The sequence below is a fragment of the Scyliorhinus canicula genome, chromosome 21 (genome assembly GCF_902713615.1).
Source record: "Scyliorhinus canicula chromosome 21, sScyCan1.1, whole genome shotgun sequence".
Classification (NCBI taxonomy): Eukaryota; Metazoa; Chordata; class Chondrichthyes; order Carcharhiniformes; family Scyliorhinidae; genus Scyliorhinus; species Scyliorhinus canicula.
In genome coordinates this window covers 60,631,470-60,651,795 of record NC_052166.1, presented here as the reverse complement: position 1 = coordinate 60,651,795, position 20,326 = coordinate 60,631,470, and the positions used below count along the sequence as shown (strand labels likewise).

General features: G+C 54.1%; 1 protein-coding gene across 1 annotated transcript in view; it reads left to right on the top strand.

Annotated features, from left to right (window-relative positions):
- The window catches only part of slc27a4 (solute carrier family 27 member 4), a 60,994-nt gene that overhangs the window by 25,309 nt on the left and 15,359 nt on the right, over positions 1 to 20,326 (top strand). The window contains exons 2-7 of the mRNA XM_038781872.1: positions 7,447 to 7,608; positions 9,546 to 9,615; positions 13,404 to 13,495; positions 15,670 to 15,779; positions 17,269 to 17,478; positions 18,765 to 18,891. Of these exons, the coding sequence (XP_038637800.1) occupies positions 7,447 to 7,608; positions 9,546 to 9,615; positions 13,404 to 13,495; positions 15,670 to 15,779; positions 17,269 to 17,478; positions 18,765 to 18,891 (771 nt within the window). The remainder of the gene's footprint in view (positions 1 to 7,446; positions 7,609 to 9,545; positions 9,616 to 13,403; positions 13,496 to 15,669; positions 15,780 to 17,268; positions 17,479 to 18,764; positions 18,892 to 20,326) is intronic.

Below are 20,326 nucleotides of genomic sequence, written 5' to 3'. Positions count from 1 at the left end.
TGGAGGGGCCGGAGGGTACGGGGTGGAGGGGCCGGAGGGTACGGGGTGGAGGGGCCGGAGGGTACGGGGTGGAGGGGCCGGAGGGTACGGGGTGGAGGGGCCGGAGGGTACGGGGTGGAGGGGCCGGAGGGTACGGGGTGGAGGGGCCGGAGGGTACGGGGTGGAGGGGCCGGAGGGTACGGGGTGGAGGGGCCGGAGGGTACGGGGTGGAGGGGCCGGAGGGTACGGGGTGGAGGGGCCGGAGGGTACGGGGTGGAGGGGCCGGAGGGTACGGGGTGGAGGGGCCGGAGGGTACGGGGTGGAGGGGCCGGAGGGTACGGGGTGGAGGGGCCGGAGGGTACGGGGTGGAGGGGCACGGGGTGGAGGGGCCGGAGGGGCACGGGGTGGAGGGGCCGGAGGGGCACGGGGTGGAGGGGCCGGAGGATACGGGGTGGAGGGGCCGGGAGGGTACGGGGTGGAGGGGCCGGGAGGGTACGGGGTGGAGGGACCGGGAGGGTACGGGGTGGAGGGGCCGGGAGGGTACGGGGTGGAGGGGCCGGGAGGGTACGGGGTGGAGGGGCCGGGAGGGTACGGGGTGGAGGGGCCGGGAGGGTACGGGTGGAGGGGCCGGGAGGGTACGGGGTGGAGGGGCCGGGAGGGTACGGGGGTGGAGGGGCCGGGAGGGTACGGGGTGGAGGGGCCGGGAGGGTACGGGGTGGAGGGGCCGGGAGGGTACGGGGTGGAGGGGCCGGGAGGGTACGGGGTGGAGGGGCCGGGAGGGTACGGGGTGGAGGGGCCGGGAGGGTACGGGGTGGAGGGGCCGGGAGGGTACGGGGTGGAGGGGCCGGGAGGGTACGGGGTGGAGGGGCCGGGAGGGTACGGGGTGGAGGGGCCGGGAGGGTACGGGGTGGAGGGGCCGGGAGGGTACGGGGTGGAGGGGCCGGGAGGGTACGGGGTGGAGGGGCCGGGAGGGTACGGGGTGGAGGGGCCGGGAGGGTACGGGGTGGAGGGGCCGGGAGGGTACGGGGTGGAGGGGCCGGGAGGGTACGGGGTGGAGGGGCCGGGAGGGTACGGGGTGGAGGGGCCGGGAGGGTACGGGGTGGAGGGGCCGGGAGGGTACGGGGTGGAGGGGCCGGGAGGGTACGGGGTGGAGGGGCCGGGAGGGTACGGGGTGGAGGGGCCGGGAGGGTACGGGGTGGAGGGGCCGGGAGGGTACGGGGTGGAGGGGCCGGGAGGGTACGGGGTGGAGGGGCCGGGAGGGTACGGGGTGGAGGGGCGGGAGGGTACGGGGTGGAGGGGCCGGGAGGGTACGGGGTGGAGGGGCCGGGAGGGTACGGGGTGGAGGGGCCGGGAGGGTACGGGGTGGAGGGGCCGGGAGGGTACGGGGTGGAGGGGCCGGGAGGGTACGGGGTGGAGGGGCCGGGAGGGTACGGGGTGGAGGGGCCGGGAGGGTACGGGGTGGAGGGGCCGGGAGGGTACGGGGTGGAGGGGCCGGGAGGGTACGGGGTGGAGGGGCCGGGAGGGTACGGGGTGGAGGGGCCGGGAGGGTACGGGGTGGAGGGGCCGGGAGGGTACGGGGTGGAGGGGCCGGGAGGGTACGGGGTGGAGGGGCCGGGAGGGTACGGGGTGGAGGGGCCGGGAGGGTACGGGGTGGAGGGGCCGGGAGGGTACCGGGTGGAGGGGCGGGGGGGTACGGGGTGGAGGGGCCGGGAGGGTACGGGGTGGAGGGGCCGGGAGGGTACGGGGTGGAGGGGCCGGGAGGGTACGGGGTGGAGGGGCCGGGAGGGTACGGGGTGGAGGGGCGGGAGGGTACGGGGTGGAGGGGCCGGGAGGGTACGGGGTGGAGGGGCCGGGAGGGTACGGGGTGGAGGGGCCGGGAGGGTACGGGGTGGAGGGGCACGGGGCGGAGGGGACGGGAGGGGACGGGAGGGGACCGGGCGGAGGGGACGGGGCGGAGGGGACGGGAGGGTACGGGGCGGAGGGGACGGGAGGTTACGGGGCGGAGTGGACGGGAGGTTACGGGGCGGAGGGGACGGGAGAGTACCGGGTGGAGACGGAGGGTATGGGGTGGTGGAGACGGAGGGTAAGGGGTGGAGGGGACGGAGGGTAAGGGGTGGAGGGGACGGAGGGTACGGGGTGGAGGGGACGGAGGATACGGGGTGGAGGGGAGAGGAGGATACGGGGTGGAGGGAGAGGAGGATACGGGGTTAAAGGGAGTGGAGTTGAGGTAGTAGATCGCCCGTGATCTTACTGAATGGCGGAGAAGGCCGGATAACCAGCCCTGCTCCTGATCTTCATATTCCTGAGGCAGATGTATATTTTCTGGGTGGTCCCAAGGGGTTCAGATATAGACCCGTGAGCATTGTGTGTGTCACACTCTGGGCATCGTGGGAAGCCTACAGCAGGTGAACTGCTGTGGGTCATGAAGGTGGCTCATCAGCTTCCCACGGGCAATTAGGGATGGGGAATAAGGGCTGCATTAGCCAGAGTGACGCATATCCCTTCCTTAACCAACGCCGTCAACATCCTGTGCACGGATAAATAAGAAGGTCCTTTCTTTTACCTTTGGAAGCTGACAGCCAGCAATTCCTTTCATTGCAAAGCTGACTTTGCACTTCTGTCATGTGAGAGTACCTTGAAGAAATGGGTGTTTAAGAAATGTACCTTTAAGAAATGGGTGTTTATCAGCGATGTCAGAGTGTGGGTGGAGCTGACTGTCAGCTTTTTACTTTCGTTTTTGCGCAGGCTGCAGGGTGTGTTTTAGTTTCGTTTTCAGTGTTGGAGCTGAAGCCAGACAGAGCAGGTGCACTGTTGATCTCTCTGCCTTGAAAAGACTATCTCTTGATCATTTGGTGAATTTAGAATTATAAATGTTCTCCGTAGTGAATGTAAACCTGATGTGCTTCTGGTAAAAGGTGTTTTAAGTCTTATGGATGTTAAAAGATAAGCTTAAAGGATTACTTAGTGTTGTATTCTTTGGGGGTTATATTTGAATTGATGGTTGCTAAGATGTTCACTGTATGTTTTAAAAAGGTTCACTTGAGTTCATAGAATAAACATTGTTTTGCTTTAAAAAATACTTTTCCATTTCTGCTGTACCACAATTGTAGAGTGGGCCGTGTGTTCCCCATACCACAATCTATTAAAAGTTGTGGGTCAGGTGAACTCCACGATCCACTTTGGGGTTCTCTAAACCCTGGCCCATCACACTTCCACCTTTCAATAGGGTCCCAATGGCTGCCCGTGAGTTTCCGAGAGGATCTCCCTAATGGCTGCCTGTGAGAGGCCTCCGAGGTAGCTGCTCAAACTCGGTGCTGGAGTTCGCACTAACCCAAGTCCCCATTCTAGGCATCTCGGGAGAATTGGTTCCCTTGTTTTAATAACAAGTTGATCAGCACCGTTTTCCAGGAGCAGGAACACAGGCCCTCTGCCAGCCGTGACAGAAAACAAGATCACGAGTCTACGTCCCCCTTGGGGGTGCGAAGATAAAGCTGTCTTAACATTGCCCGGAGACTTAGAGAACAAATAACTGAGCTGCACTCATTAGCAAACCCTAAAATTCAAGCCAGATACTGCAGATGCTGGAAATCTGAAATCGAAGCAGAAAATGCTGGATGCACTCAGCAGGTCTGGCAGCATCTGTGGAGACAGAAACAATATGGCCCTTCTTCGGAATTGCTAACTTCCCGATTTCTAGAATTCACTGCATTTTGCTGCTAAGTAAAGGCCTCTTTGGCCAGTGCTAATGACTCATTTTTCAACTTAATGTAAATCTTGGTGGGGATTCACCATTCAAGTGCTCTCGCCAATGGAGAGTCGCTGCTGACGCTCGGAGCTAGGCCCGGTTAGCGTCTCTCTCCTTCACCGTGCTAACTTGTGCGTGGAGGAGATGCTTCCCCCTCCTCCATCACAGAAATAATGGGTCCGTCCCCCCCCCCCCCCCAGCACACATGTATGAGGGTGACCCTACGCCCCCCCCCCCCCAGTCAGAGACCATCCTCCATCGGAGATCCCCCCCCCCCAAATCAGTGATCCCCTTCAATCTCTGCTTGAAAGCTGAAGAGCAGTCCAGGCAGTATGAAAATGAAAATCGCTTATTGTCACGAGTAGGCTTCAATGAAGTTACTGTGAAAAGCCCCTAGTCGCCACATTCCAGCGCCTGTTCGGGGAGGCTGTTACGGGAATCGAACCGTGCTGCTGGCCTGCCTTGGTCTGCCTTCAAAGCCAGCGATTAGCCCTGTGAGCTAAACAGCCCCAGTAGAGTGAATGATCACTACGTTTTCACTGAGCCTTCCCTAACATCTGACAAAAGTGTTTAAGATGTGGAGATGCCGGCGTTGGACTGGGGTGAGCACAGTAAGCAGTCTTACAACACCAGGTTAAAGTCCAACATGTTTGTTTCAAACACTAGCTTTCGGAGCACTGCTCCTTCCTCAGGTGAATGGAGAGGTATCTCTTCATTCACCTGAGGAAGGAGCAGTGCTCCGAAAGCTAGTGTTTGAAACAAACATGTTGAACTTTAACCTGGTGTTGTAAGACTTCTTCAAGTGTTTAAAGCAGCAGCTGTAACAAGTGCCAGAGGCTTCCTCTGAAGCCAAGTACATTCCAAAGGGCTTCACGTCCCTTGTCAGCCTTTGAATGCAAATTTTTCATTCAATTTCTGAGAGTAATACTGACCAGTGATTGACCACTTTATTGGTTCAGACCCAGTAGCTACTTCTGGGGTTTGTTTATGTATCCTTCTCTTCACGCTTGAATGCATCTCCAGATAAGTGCTTTCACTTCCTCTTTTCTCAGCTGAAAACACACTGGTGTGAGTAGGGTTTGAGGACCACCTCAGTTATGCGCTGACAACCTTGACCGACCTGCGGCCCACCACGGCAGGGCCATGCTCAAGCAGACTTGCTTCGAAGCCAGCCCAGTCGATTTCCTGCTCTTGAGGTTCGGAGCATAACAGGGTTGGGGAGGGGGGGGGACTCTGACTTTGAACCTGTTAATGACATTAGCATTTATTGAAATGCTCGATTTGCAACCTCCTGTTGGCATGGGGCAGGTAATGGGCTGAGGCCCCTGGCGGGGGTTCAGAGTATCACAAGGGATTTGACATCCACCACCAAACCCATTTGGCCCTCGACATTCCATTCTCCGCTCGATCAAGAATCCTGAGTTGACTCCTGGCATTGAGTTGAATGAAGAATCCATCCCCTTTTGTTTGATTTCACCCCTCTGAAGCACCTTGGGACAGTTCACTGTGTTAAAGGCACAATATAAATGCAAATTATTATTATTGGCAGCACGGTAGCATAGTGGTTAGCACAATTGCTTCACAGCACCAGGGTCCCAGGTTCGATTCCCAGCTTGGGTCACTGTCTGTGTGGAGTCTGCACGTTCTCCCCGTGTATGCTCCGGTTTCCTCCGGGTGCTCCGGTTTCCTCCCACAGTCCAAAGATTTGCAGGTTAGGTGGATTGGCCATGCTAAATTGCCCTTAGTGTCCAAAATTGCCCTTAGTGTTGGGTGGGGTTACTGGGTTATGGGGATAGGGTGGGGGTGTGGGCTTGGGTTGGGTGCTCTTTCCAAGAGCCGGTGCAGACTCGATGGGCTGAATGTCCTCCTTCTGCACTGTAAATTCCATGATTCTCTAATTAAAGGGTGTGGGGCGGGCGGGGGGGGGGGGGGGGGGGGGGGGGTCTGCCGTCTGTATGTGTGTGAGTAAGGATGTGGGGGCACTGTGTGTCTGTGTGTGTGTTGAGGCTGTGGGTCACGGTGTGTCTAGGTCGTGTATGGGTGAGGGATTGCTGTGTGTGTAAGGGTGTGGGGCAGTGTGTGGGTGAGAGGGTGTAGGATGGTGTCTGTGTGTGTGGGAGCTGTGAGTGTGCGTGGGTGTGGGGGAGCTGTGTGTGGGGGTGTGGGGGAGCTGTGCGTGGGTGTGGGGGAGCTGTGCGTGGGTGTGGGGGAGCTGTGCGTGGGTGTGGGGGAGCTGTGCGTGGGTGTGGGGGAGCTGTGCGTGGGTGTGGGAGGGCTGTGCGTGGGTGTGGGGGAGCTGTGCGTGGGTGTGGGGGAGCTGTGCGTGGGTGTGGGGGAGCTGTGCGTGGGTGTGGGGTGCTGTGTGTGGGTGTGGGGTGCTGTGTGTGGGTGTGGGGGGCTGTGTGTGGGTGTGGGGGAGCTGTGCGTGGGGGTGTGGGGGAGCTGTGCGTGGGGGTGTGGGGAGCTGTGTGTGGGTGTGGGGGACCTGTGCGTGGGGGTGTGGGGGAGCTGTGCGTGGGGGTGTGGGGGAGCTGTGTGTGGGGGAACTGTGTGTGGGTGTGGGGTGCTGTGTGTGGGTGTGGGGTGCTGTGTGTGGGTGTGGGGTGCTGTGTGGGTGTGGGGGGTGCTGTGTGGGTGTGTGGGGTGCTGTGTGTGGGTGTGGGGTGCTGTGTGTGGGTGTGGGGGGAGGTGGGTGTGGGGGGAACTGTGTGTGGGTGTGGGGGGAGGTGTGGGTGTGGGGGAGCTGTGGGTGTGGGGGAGCTGTGGGTGGGTGTGGGGGGAGCTGTGGGTGGGTGTGGGGGGGAGCTGTGCGGGGGTGTGGGGGAGCTGTGCATGGGTGTGGGGGGGGAGCTGTGCGTGGGTGTGGGGGAGCTGTGTGTGGGGGTGTGGGAGAGCTGTGCGTGGGTGTGGGGGGAGCTGTGCGTGGGGGTGTGGGAGAGCTGTGCGTGGGTGTGGGGGGAGCTGTGCGTGGGTGTGGGGGGAGCTGTGCGTGGGTGTGGGGGGAGCTGTGCGTGGGTGTGGGGGGGAGCTGTGCGTGGGTGTGGGGGAGCTGTGCGTGGGTGTGGGGGGGGAGCTGTGCGTGGGTGTGGGGGGGGAGCTGTGCGTGGGTGTGGGGGGGGAGCTGTGCGTGGGTGTGGGGGGGAGCTGTGCGTGGGTGTGGGGGGGGAGCTGTGCGTGGGTGTGGGGGGGAGCTGTGTGTGGGTGTGGGGTGCTGTGTGTGGGTGTGGGGTGCTGTGTGTGGGTGTGGGGTGCTGTGTGTGGGTGTGGGGTGCTGTGTGTGGGTGTGGGGTGCTGTGTGTGGGTGTGGGGTGCTGTGTGTGGGTGTGGGGTGCTGTGTGTGGGTGTGGGGGGGGAGCTGTGCGTGGGTGTGGGAGCTGTGCGTGGGTGTGGGAGCTGTGTGTGGGTGTGGGAGAGCTGTGCGTGGGTGTGGGGGGGGAGCTGTGCGGGGGTGTGGGGGGGAGCTGTGCGTGGTTGTGGGGGGAGCTGTGCGTGGGTGTGGGGGGAGCTGTGCGTGGGTGTGGGGGGAGCTGTGTGGGGTGTGGGGGAGCTGTGGCCGTGGCGTGTCTCATCCATTTCAGAGTGGGGTCAGACCGCTGAAGGACCCTCATTCGGGAATTTGCCCTCTGCCACTGGGAATGGGGATGTCTGGGATCGGGAGGACTCGGTGTAAAGGGATGAATTCCTGATTAAGTGTCTCTGTGGCTTCCCTTTTTTCTGACCAGCCCTGAAGGAGGTCCACAAACTGCTGGGGAAATCGTTGTACCTGTACTGCTCTGGAGAATGGAACGCCAGTGAGGTACTTCCGGGTACGGAAAACCTTGATCCTTTACTGGAGGCTACATCAACGCGCCCTCCACCCCAGGCCCAGAACCAAGGATTCACAGGTACAATCATAGACAGAAAATATCCTTCGATCAATCCCGTCTGTGCCATCCAATTCTCATTTCTTGTAGATTCAAATACATACACACATCTCAAAACCACATGGTTTCTTGGGACGGATGCGGAAACCGATTAGAAATCCCAAGCCAGGCTGGGGGCAGGGGAGTAGGTGGTGTAAAAGTTGGAGGATTTTCTACTCTGATCCTGTATACGGGGGAAGCTAGTCCAAGAGATCCCCCGGCCCTGATTTAATGTTAAACTGATCCCCAACTCGGCCATAAACAGCACCAACGTCCAACTGAAGGAAATCCAGTGTCCCCTGTGGAAGCCAACAGCCTGTCCCCATTACTGTGACAACTTTAAGGACAGTCCCTTAAAGGGAAACTACCTTAAACAAAAAGCGAATTACAAATGAAGCTTCAAACCGAAATGTGACTCAGGGCATCGATAATGCATTGCAGCCCCTGCGCTGCCTAGCGGGCATGGAAGGTCTGGAGAGTGCCAGAGGACATGGCATGCTCTCTTTCCAGGGACGCCCAGACACTAATGTAGCCGTGGAGCGGGGCAGACAGTTGGGTGGGACGACCCCTTCGATCACCCGCTGCCTGGACCCGTAGATGGCAAGTTGGCCAAGCCCAAGGAAAGGTTCACGAGGAGTTTCTCCTCCTTTCCCGCCCCTCTCCACACCGAGTGATTGTAGATCAGGAGCGCGGGGCTAAAGAGTCCAAAAAAACCTCAACAAAAGGTCTTTTAAATAACGGAAAAGTGGGGAGGGTGTTCAGTCTACAGGTCCATTGTTATCGCATAGTAACTAACCCAGATCTGGCATTAACCATCTTCAAATTGTGACCTCCTTGATCTTCCCTAACCTGTTCCATTGGAACCGGCTGTCAACTTGAACCCAAATTCTCATCATCACCTTCCAGAGTTTAATCAAATCAGAACAAATCTTTGTAAAGTGCGAGACCCAACCCTTTCGGCTCAGCTCGATAACTAAGATACATCAAACTGGCTACTGTCAATGATATTACTCAACTCCCACCCTTACTTAACAGATGATAATTAAAGGGATCCTAAATTAAAGAGGACGGATTGATAGTACGTTCTGAAGGGAAAAACAAACCCAAGAAGATTACTTTTAACGACCTAATTTGACGAGGTTGTACAGAAGGACTTTAGCTGGGCCGAATGGCCTCCTTCCGAACTGTAGAGATTCTCTGATTTTTGATTGATTCTATGAAAGCAGTAGTGGGGATCCGCGTCTCCACTGCCTCTCTCCTGGTTGGCGTGGTTCCACTGACACTGGGAAAATATTCCCCTGAGATCAGATAGGAGATTTCATAAAATCATGAAAGAATTTAATAATCAATGAAGGAGAGCCACTTCTGGTTGGCAACCAGAGGGCCCAAATTTCAGGTGATTGGCAAAGGTGCCGTGCAGAGTGAGGGAAACGGGGGTGTAGCGGTAATGCCAATAGCCTAGTTCCCCTGAGGCCTGGGCTAACGCCAGGGGTTCGAACTCCACCCAACAACAGCTGGTGGAGTTTAAATTCAATGAATTGAAATATATCTGGAATTTGAAGCTAGTCACAGTAATGGTGGCCATGACGACTACTGTTGTTTTTAAAACCCATCTGGTTTTAAAGGAATCTGCCGTCCTTACCCGGTCTGGGCTACATGTGACTCCAGACCCACGGCAATGTGGTTGACTCTGCACCGCCCCTCTGAAACACTCGGTTCAGGGGGCATTTGGGGATGGGCAACAAATGCTGGCCAAAGAAAGATTACAAACCTGGGAAAGGATCAGAAAAGTGCGACTAACTTGGTAGCCCTGCAAAAGAGGCGCGATGGGCCGAATGGCCTCCTTCTATACTGTATCATTCTGTGGCTTTAAATGGTTATCCCCGCACCCGTGTGACAGAGTGCGTCTTTTGTTGCAGACCGACTGTTTTATATTTACACCTCAGGAACCACCGGCATGCCGAAGGCAGCTATTGTTGTCCACAGCAGGTAAGGACCCATGTCTCGTGGATGTCAGAAAGACATGGGGCAGCACGGTAGCATGGTGGTTAGCATAAATGCTTCACAGCTCCAGGGTCCCAGGTTCGATTCCCGGCTGGGTCACTGTCTGTGTGGAGTCTGCACGTCCTCCCCGTGTGTGTGTGGGTTTCCTCCGGGTGCTCCGGTTTCCTCCCACAGTCCAAAGATGTGCGGGTTAGGTGGATTGGCCATGCTAAATTGCCCGTAGTGTCCTAAAAAGTAAGGTTAAGGGGGGGGTTGTTGGGTTACGGGTATAGGGTGGATACGTGGGTTTGAGTAGGGTGATCATTGCTCGGCACAACATCGAGGGCCGAAGGGCCTGTTCTGTGCTGTACTGTTCTATCTATCTACCAGTTAGGCTCGACACTGCGGCTCACTCAGCCTGACCTCCAACCCCAGCTTAAACGTTGCTACTGTCTCTGTCCCCTGTACTCTGCCCTCAACCTTTTGAACAACCAGGTTGTTGTAAACTCACCGCACAGTGAATGGCACGATGTCTGAGCTGCCGTCTTTTGGCACACCGCGCCCCCCCCCCCCCCCCACCCACCCACCACCACCCCCCCACCCACATGCTCACACACACCGCCCCCACACCAGTAGTACAGGTCAAACAGAAGCCGCATCTACCCTCCCAGGTGTTGTGAAAGACCCCATGGCAATATTAAATGGGTGGGTGGGGGGGGGGGGGGGGGGGGGGGAACGAATTCTCCCCAGTGTTTATTGCCCAAGGTCTATCCCTCTATTTGGGAATAGAGTAACGGGTGGCTCGTTGTATTGCCGTTTGTGGGAGCTTTCTGCTTGCAGATTGGCTGCTGTTTTTCCTGATCTTGCAGCAATGGCAGTTCAAGAAGTGCGTCTTGAATGTCTGGGAGGCACTTTGCGACATCCTGCAAATATCAAAGGCACTATATAAATGCAGGTTGCTTCAAGTCTACTTCACAGAAACCAGCATCAAGTCCAATGAGCCTATACCCACATAAGCCTCCACCCACGCTATGTTATCTCACCCCATCAGCATATCCTGCTGTTCCTTGCTCCCTCTTGTTGAGAAATTTTACTCTCTCAAATCCGTATATGTCATTCGCCTCAATCACTCCATGTGGTGGCGCGTTCCGCAGTCTAACCACTCTCTGGGTGAATGTGTTTTCTACAGGATTCTTTATTAGATTTATTAGTGACTGTCTTCTATTCATTTTGTAAAAATAAATTTAGTGTACCTAATTCAATTTTCTCCAATTAAGGGGCAATTTAGCGTGTTCAATCCGCCTACCCTGCACATCTTTGCGTTGTGGGGGTGAAACGGGAGAAGGTGCAAACTCCACACGGACAGTGACCCAGAGCCGGGATCGAACCTGGGACCTCGGCGCCGTGAGGCAGCAGGGCTAACCCACTGCGCCGCCGTGCTGCCCTGACTGTCTTCTATTCATGGGAGGGCAGTGGTCGGCGTCCCTGCCTCTGAGATAGAAGCTCCGGGTTCCAGTCCCACCCCAGGAGACTTTTGACGGAAGAGTTTTAATTGTGTGCGGGTATGTGGCGGGACCGTACAGGGAGTGGATCGGGAGTCCGTCAGCTTATAGCGAAAACCAAAACCCTGAGGGAATTCCTGAACTGCGTCATTCGCTCCCACCTCTCATTCCCTCACACCCAAGGGGCAAGGCCAGAGGCTGGGAATGTTTTCCTTTTGAGACGAGGAGGTTGAGGGGGGGGGGATTTGATTTGATTGAGGTGTTCTGAAGAGTCCGTGGAGTAGATGGGGAGAGGCTGTTCTCATTGACAGCAGGGCCAAGGACCAGATGAAGCCAATTTAAGGTGTCTGGCCAAAGAAGCAACGTTGACGGGAGGGAAATGTGTTTTTACCCAGCGAGCGTTTAGGATCTGGAATGCAGGGCTGAGAGCGAGGTGGCGGCAGATTCCGTCGTGGTCTTCATAAGACAATCGGATCATTATCCGAAGAGAGAAAAATTAGTTCTCATCGAGGGCCAACACAGACACGATGGGCTGAGAAGCCTCCTCCTGTGTTGCGACTGCTCTCTGATTCTATTTTTCGCTCTTCCAGTGGCTCGCTTTCCCATTACAGCTTCCTCCTGCCGTCTTCTGTTTTTCCAACGCAGTGGGATGGGGGGGGGCAGATGAGCTCACAGCAGAATTCCCCCTCACTGACCTTGGGCCGGCAGTTCTCAGAGGCTGCATTCAGTCCCGTGTTCACCTGCATGGCCACTCTGCCAATCCAGCAACAGCGGGTACCTCCGCTGATGGTGTGAGAAGCCACTCTTTTGCGACGGCTGGACTTTGTAGGGGGTGTAGAAATGTAACCGTGCCACTTTATTTCTATTGCTGGGAGCAGTCTGCCACCTGTAGGCTGGAAGAGGATCTGCGCTGCTTCACACTTGCTACCTCGTTGCCTTGGGAGGAAAAGCATAAATAGTCCCTACCCAGGGTGAGGATGTGGCGGGGGGTTGGGGGTTGGGGGTGGGGGCAGAAAGTGCAGCCAGCCGCTCGGAAGTCCATTGACTTGAACTTCGGAATGACTGGAAAATCCCACCAGCGGGAGGGGCCGTAAAATGCAGCCCTTGGTGTCATGGCCCTGCAGGAGGAGGATGTTCGGCCTGTTGGGTCCATGCTGGCTCTTTACAGAGGCAATCCAGCCAGTCCCATTCCTCCACTCCATTCCCATAACCCGGCCAGTTTAATTCCCTCGTGCGCCCATCCAACGTCTTTTCGAAATCATCGATTGTCTCCACTTCCGCCGCCCTCGGAGGAAGCAAGTTCCAGGACATCGCCACTCACTGGGTAAAGTGGTTCTTCCCCGAGCCGACACCTGATATGTTGTCCATTCCTTAGAACTGGCACATCTCACTGCGGTAGATTGAGGCCTGTTATGGGCCAGGGTTTAGAGAACCCCAAAGTGTATCATGGAGTTCACCTGACCCACAACGTTTAATAGATTGTGGTATGGGGAGCACACGGCCCACTCTACAGGTGTGGTACAGCAGAAATGGAAAAGTATTTTTTAAAAGCAAAACAATGTTTATTCTATGAACTCCAGTTAACCTTTTTGAAACATACAGTGAACATCTTAGCAACCATCAATTCAAATACAACCCCCAAAGAATACAACACTAAGCAATCCTTTAAGTTTTCCTTTTAACATCTATACGACTTAAAACACCTTTTACCAGAAGCACATCAGGTTAAAGTCACTACTGTTATTAGTTTTAAATCACCAGATTCTGTTTACAGTCTATAGATTGCAGAGAGAGATTCATACACCTTCTGGCTGTGACTGTAGCTATCCAGCTCTGAAAACGAAACTAAAACACACCCTGCAGCCTGCTCAAAAACGAAAATAAAAAGCTGACAGAGAGCCCAGCTCCACCCACTCTCTGACATCACTGCAGTAATAAACATCTATTTCTTAAAGGTACTCTCACTGCAGATATTTATATACACGCTCATTTCTTAAAGGTACTCTTGCATGAGAGGTGCCAGACTATTTAAGAGAGTACAGCAGAGAAGTGTCACCTGGCAGCAGGGAGCAATGGGGACCGAGAGAAGATGATCACCCCCAGAGGGTGGAGTCCCCTCTCGGGCAGAATACATTGGGGAGCCATGTAGTAAAGATGTTTGAAAGTGTTTGAAATTTGATATTCGTACATTTGTCCTGATGAGTCGAAGCTGAAAAACTTCGACAGTGTGTCTCTCTTTTAAGCAAAATTCAAGAAGTTGAATCGCGTCCTAAGTTTTCTCTCTTCCTCCAGGTATTACCGAATGGCAGCTTTGGTTTATTATGGCTACCGCATGCGCGACGATGACATTGTCTATGACTGTTTGCCGCTGTACCACTCTGCAGGTAACCTGGGGAGGGGTTGGTGGGTTTGGGGATACAGGAAGGGTGAGAGTGCAGCGCTACCAGTAAACACTGTCAGTCACCTGAATAACAGTCAGTCAGTCAGTGAATACTGGAACACAAACATAGAGCAGAATCGTCCCACAAAAACGGCTAGTGTGTGGTTCAATCAGAAAACTGCCATGTTTCTCCCCATAGAAACAGGCAGGTGATCTGTCGAGACCTTCCAACACTTTGATACTTTTTGAAGGGAGGGTGTCCTTTGCGGCAGCAACGTGTGGTTGGAATAAATGCTCACCACTTCTTTTACGACTCTTTAATTACAAGTTTAGCAAACAAACTGCTTTAACGTATTTTAAACTAGGGTTTTTAATAACATTACTGCAACAGAATATGAAAAATAATGTAAAACAATTTCTACATTCCTCACAACACACACTGAAGATTGTTTCCATGAGGAGTTACCGACTGATTTGCCACCTGCCCACCCCCCATTTCTTTCTGGTATTTCATACCCCATCCAGTGTATTCCACATCCACAATGCTGGTGCCAAAAAGAACTTTCATATCTACTTGGATGGTCAGAGACTAAAACATGATTCCCAACCCAAAGTACTTGGAAGTGACTCCAGCTAGGACTCCTGGGAAAATCTGAAAAAAACAACAGCAAAGGTTTGCACCAGAAAAAATCTATGAACCAAAGGTGCTGGGTCCACACGGGGGCGATGCTGCCTCTGCATGCCGCCCAGTCATGCTCCGCAGCAGAGTAGTCTGCACTTGTCTGGCAAAAGTCGTCACGCACCCACACATCTTGTTGCCACACAATTGAATGCAACAATGCGCACCATAACTGGAACTTTCTGCAAAATGTCCCTCCCCTGGCTCCCTGTCCTCTCAAACATCACTCTCCCACATAGCCGTCACGAACCCACAAGCTGTTTGAACCCACCGGCACTGCGCATCACTTACCCACTCTGATGACCTGTTCAACCCACCTTCTTCCCGTCTGCCATGTCGGCGCCCCCGTGTGGAACACCCACCCTGAGCAAGATCGACCGTTGGAACAAGGAATGATAAACAGCGAAGTCATGAACGAGTTCCATGTAACCAAACCCCATCTACTCCCCATCTGCCCATTATGGGCAGCACGGTAGCATGGTGGTTAGCATAAATGCTTCACAGCTCCAGGGTCCCAGGTTCGATTCCCGGCTGGGTCACTGTCTGTGTGGAGTCTGCACGTCCTCCCCGTGTGTGCGTGGGTTTCCTCCGGGTGCTCCGGTTTCCTCCCACAGTCCAAAGATGTGCGGGTTAGGTGGATTGGCCATGCTAAATTGCCCGTAGTGTCCTAAAAAATAAGGTTAAGGGGGGGGTTGTTGGGTTACGGGTATAGGGTGGATACGTGGGTTTGAGTAGGGTGATCATTGCTCGGCACAACATTGAGGGCCGAAGGGCCTGTTCTGTGCTGTACTGTTCTATGTTCTACTGAATGGCTTTGCACTACCCTGGTGACGGGCGGCCTTGCTGAACAGGTTCAGGACAAGCCAGGACCCCTGAGCAGTCAACCTCTGACAGCAGGTGCCTCAGTACCAAGCCCCTTGTGGAGAGACACAAACTGTGCTGCTCGTTGCTGAGGAGTAGTCCCCGCTACATACAAAGTGGCGGAGTAATCATCTCAAACTCAGCGAATGAGGAGGATATAGCTTGGCTTTGGGGATTTACATTCGCTAATAATTTGCCCAAGGACCCGGTCCTTGTAACCCCGAGGTAAGAACAGCGAGCTCAATGCAGACGTCTCAGGGGGCTCACTAGGGTAGATACTGAGCGGATGTTATCCCTCATGCAGGAAGCTAGAACAAAGCGGGCACAATTCATAAGGGGCGGAATCCTGAAACCCTGTCCCACTAGTGATGGGGTGAGGCCAGAAAATACGGTGAACCTCTCAAAACTCCATTACCTTGAGCAGGACAGGGGCCGGAAGATTTGCCCAAGGTATCTACCATCTAAGATGGCAATGAGGAAGAATCTTTGAAATTAATCTTTGAAGCTTCATGCACCATCTGTTCTTTTCCTGCTGCTCAGCCTCCTGTTTGCTGAAAGCTGCAGTGTTTACATCAGCTGGCATAGCCACACTCGTGAGGAATGGTATCCCATTGACCCAGCTGTTTTTCCTTTTCTAGGGAATATTGTGGGGATAGGGCAGTGTCTCCTCCACGGATTGACTGTTGTAATCAGGAAAAAGTTCTCCGCCTCTCGCTTTTGGGATGACTGTGTCAAGTACAGGTGCACGGTGAGTCAACGTTCTTTGAAGAAATCGATCCTCGTGTTTGTAGAATTCCCAGAAAACGTAAGATGCCGAGGAGGCCATAAACCTGGACAGTTTGAAATGGACTCGACCTTAAACCCCACCCGTCTTAAGTCTGTTGAAGGCTTTCATTGCGGCCCTGACCTTAGCTGCAATTTATACCCCTGTGAACACAGACCTCGGGGCACCGGAGTTGGGGGGGGGGGGGGGGGCACTGGAGTGGCAATGCCACTCACACCGTTCCACACCCTTCTGACCTCTGATCTGTTCAGTTCCCAGTGATCCATACGGTAATACTTTCGCCCTTTTTGTCGGTAAGGCTCTGCTTTACAAAGAATGAGCCACTCTTCCCCTTGAGCCCATCCATGATTCTTCCCCCTGAGGATCATTAATCTTTGACATTCTGTACCCTCGAGAGCTAGCTCACTAAATCTGTCCAAGACTGAGGTTGACAGAGTCTTGAACTATAATGGGGGTTGTCAAGGGTGATCAGGGACGGGCATGAAAATGGCGTTGACGTCAAGATCAGATAAGCCATGATCTTATTGGATGAGGAGAGCACTGTCAATCTATATCCTAACTCCGTTTACCATCTCGGCTTCTATCTCTTAATACCCTTGACTAGTAAAAACTAGAGGTCCAATTGAAATGATTATTAATTGAGCTAACATCTGCTTTCAAAGGGAGAAAGTTCCACACTTTTAACTTCCGTTGTGTGAAGAAGTGTTTTCTGATTAATCTCCTCAATGGCCCGGTTTGCATTTCAAGGTTATCTCCCCTTGTTCTAGACTCGGGGCAGCACGGTAGCAGAGTGGTGAGCACTGTTGCTTCACAGCACCAGGGACCTAGGTTCGATTGCCGGCTTGAGTCACTGTGCGGAGTCTGCATGTTCTCCCCGTGCCTGCGTGGGTTTCCTCCGGGTTCTCCGGTTTCCTCCCACAAATCCCGAAAGACGTGCTTGTTAGGTGAATTGGACATTCTGAATTCTCCCTCTGTGTACCCGAACAGGCGCCGGAATGTGGCGACTAGGGGGATTTTCACAGTAACTTCATTGCAGTGTTAATGTAAGCCTATTTGTGACAAAAGATTATTATTAGACTCCCCGACACCAGTGGGAAAAGCTACGCTTTATCTATCCTATTATGTCAATTCTTTCTAAAATCTTCCGTCAAACCAGCCAAAATAGCTTTTAGCATATGTTGTTTGAGGCCTAGAACAAATTATTGCCCCTCTTCTGGTATTCGATTTCTTCATCCTGGAGACCCTGTAGTATCCTGCCAAGCTCCTGAAAGTGACCTTTGATCCTCTTCATTCTTGCTCGGGATGAGGCAAGACCCTGACTGCCGGTGATCTGACGGGCTTGCTTGGCCATTTCAGAGGGCAGTTAAGGGTCAGCCACGTTGCTGCTGCTGCTGCTCCTTTTCGGCTGTGTCGACCGTTTTTGATTCCAGTCCCCCCCATCTTCTTTCCGCAGATTATCCAGTATATCGGGGAGGTTTGCCGCTACCTCCTGAGCCAACCCGTGCGGGATGTGGAGCGCCAGCACTGTGTGCGCATGGCCCTCGGGAACGGCATGCGCCCCTCCATCTGGGAGGACTTCACCTCCCGCTTCCACATCCCGCAGGTGGCCGAGTTCTACGGGGCCACGGAATGTAACTGCAGCCTGGGAAACTTTGACAACAAGGTGCTGTAAAAGCTGGGGAGCGCGGGGACGGGGTGGGTGAAAGGCAGGCACGGTTATTGATTGTTGGTGTGAAAACAGCAGGGTTCCAGCATCCACCATAGCTTCACAACAGCAGAGAAGATGGCCATTTGGGCCATCAAGCCCATACTGGCTCTCTGTAGAACAATGCAGTCAGTCCCATTCCCTGTTGCCCTGCAAGTTTGTTTCCCTCAAATTCCCTTCCACTTTGACCTGTTTCTGTGCTGTAAATACTTTGTAATATTTTCCAATTATTTTCCGAAGAACGCATCGCAGATGTTGCGCTTCTCTGTATTGGAATATGTCCCAATGCTTCTCCTAAACCCGCTTCATACACACTGCACTTACCTTCCCTCCCCCACACACACCGTTTGAAACCACGGCCAAACTTGCTGTTCGCTGGTGGCGGCATTCCCTGTTCCCCCTGGAAACACACCTCCCGCCCGCTGGTTTCCCAGTGGCGTGGGCTGTCTTCAATGGGAAATCCCACTGATAAAGGCGGAGCAGAGAATCCCGGCACCGGCCAACAGGGCGGCGCCTCCCGCCTCGGAGAGACACACAGCTGGGGGACCGGAGAATCCACCCGGATCTCTGGTCCCTGCTCCAGGTCCTTCAACTCTCTGGCCCCATGTGCATCCAACACTAGCTTCGCCCCATGATTGGTGGCCACCCCCTCAGTTGTTGAAGCCCAATGGTCTGGAATTCCCTCCCTAAATCCTCTCCGTCTCTCTCTCTCTCTCTCCTCCTACGGGATCCTCCTTCATCCTGAATTCTTCGGGCATGCTTTTCGTCACCTGTTCCCCCATGTTCATTTTTGTCTCATTGACTCTTGTGGAGCAACTTGGGACATTTGATCATGTTGGAGGATGAATGCAATTTATTGGGAATGAACATTTGAAGTCACTCGGCCGTGTCTGGACTCTGCACTGGGTTCAGTTTGCTTCCATTGTTAGTGGGGTGGGACCACTAAAGGAGGATGCAGTCACTCAGATTTGTGTGTGTGTTATCTGCAAACATTGCAACCAAGTGACAGAGCGCTGTGAAAATTTATGGGTATTTTTTATTACTGCTGCCAGGGGGGGGATTATTCTCTTGCTTGATGGGACTGGGGAAACGCAGTTTGCTGAGAAGTTTGAATCTCTAGTTTGTGGGCAGTAGGCCGGGATGCCTGGGGTTTATGTAATGATGGTGTTGTGTGGAGCCTTGGGAATTGACCACGGGACGTCGGGCTGTAGTTTCAAAGTTAATTGTCTCATTTCCTTTTGTAGGTTGGTGCCTGTGGATTTAATAGCCGCATTCTTCCCTTTGTCTACCCAATCCGATTAGTTAAGGTAGATGAGGACACAATGGAGCTGATTCGAGGCCGTGATGGTGTCTGCATCCCCTGTAAACCAGGTAGCCCAATAGCCTCTCGTAACTGAGCAACTGGTGTTTACAGGCAATCAGCCCTTGCACAAAATATGATCAAAATCCTCTTGGTGTTTAAAAGCGAAAATCTCCTGACCATGCTGAGTTAGAGATCGAGTGTCACTGAAGCAAGTGTGTGCATGTGGACATGCACGTATGTGTGTGTGTGGGCATGCATGTGTTCTGACACAATCAGGGTCTGCTGTGATGCCACCCTCAGTCAAATAGGCACTCGAGATTCACATATGAAAAATGGAACACCTAGGCTAGATACAACAGGGGCACGGTAACAGAGGTTAGCATTGTTGCTTCACAGCGCCAGGTTCAATTCCTAGCTTAGGTCACTGTCTGTGCGGACTCAGCACGTTCTCCCTGTGTCTGCGTGGGTTTCCTCCGGGTGCTCCGGTTTCCTCCCACAAGTCCCGAAAGACGTGCTTGTGAGGTAAATTCTCCTTCAGTGTACCCGAACAGGCGCCGGAGTGTGGTGACTAGGGGATTTTCACAGTAACTTCATTACAGTGTTATGTAAGCCTACTTGTGACAATAAAGATTATTATGATTATTATTAAGAATGTTGGAACTTTCTTCCCCGGCAATGGATTAGGGGCTGGAGGACGAAAGGGAATCGACAGACTGGTGATTATCATTGACCACAAACTTACGGAAGATTTTCCTGGGGGGGGGGGTATATTTGATGTTTGTTTTTTGCACATATGCAGTACTCGACCGGACCAAGGAGGAAGAGAGCAATGGATCCCAAAGGACCCGGACTCGGGGAAGTTTGTGATTTTTGGGGAGGGAGCGATCGGCCACCCTGACGAAGGCAGAAAGGGGGGGTTATCATCTTGGATGGGGGGTGCAGTGGGTCTGCCCCTAAGACATACAGGGCACTCCCCCAAAAGATGTACACTCCCTTCCTGCTGTCCTATCCCAGATGGTCAAAAAGCAGACTCCCCACCTTTCCGAGCCAACCCCATTATTTGAAATGAAATGAAATGAAAATCGCTTATTGTCACGAGTAGGCTTCAATGAAGTTTCCGTGAAAAGCCCCTAGTCGCCACATTCCGGCGCCTGTCCGGGGAGGCTGGTACGGGAATCGAACCGTGCTGCTGGCCTGCTTGGTCTGCTTTAAAAGCCAGCGATTTAGCCGAGTGAGCTAAACCAGCCCCTTTGTGGGTAGAATAATTTTTGGGTCACTTGGTTTGTTAACTAGGTATATTTCTTGTCCATTATTTTATCAAAATGGCGGGTGGGCTGCACCTGCCCACCTACCTTATTCTGAGAAAGCAACGTGTGGATGTCGTGTTCATGACTGATGTCATCACGCTGGATTTTGCACATGACGGCAGTCCCAAATGGACCAGTCCAATAAACACTGAGGTAACCAGCAGGTTAAAGGTTGGGAATTCTGTGGTGAGTGACT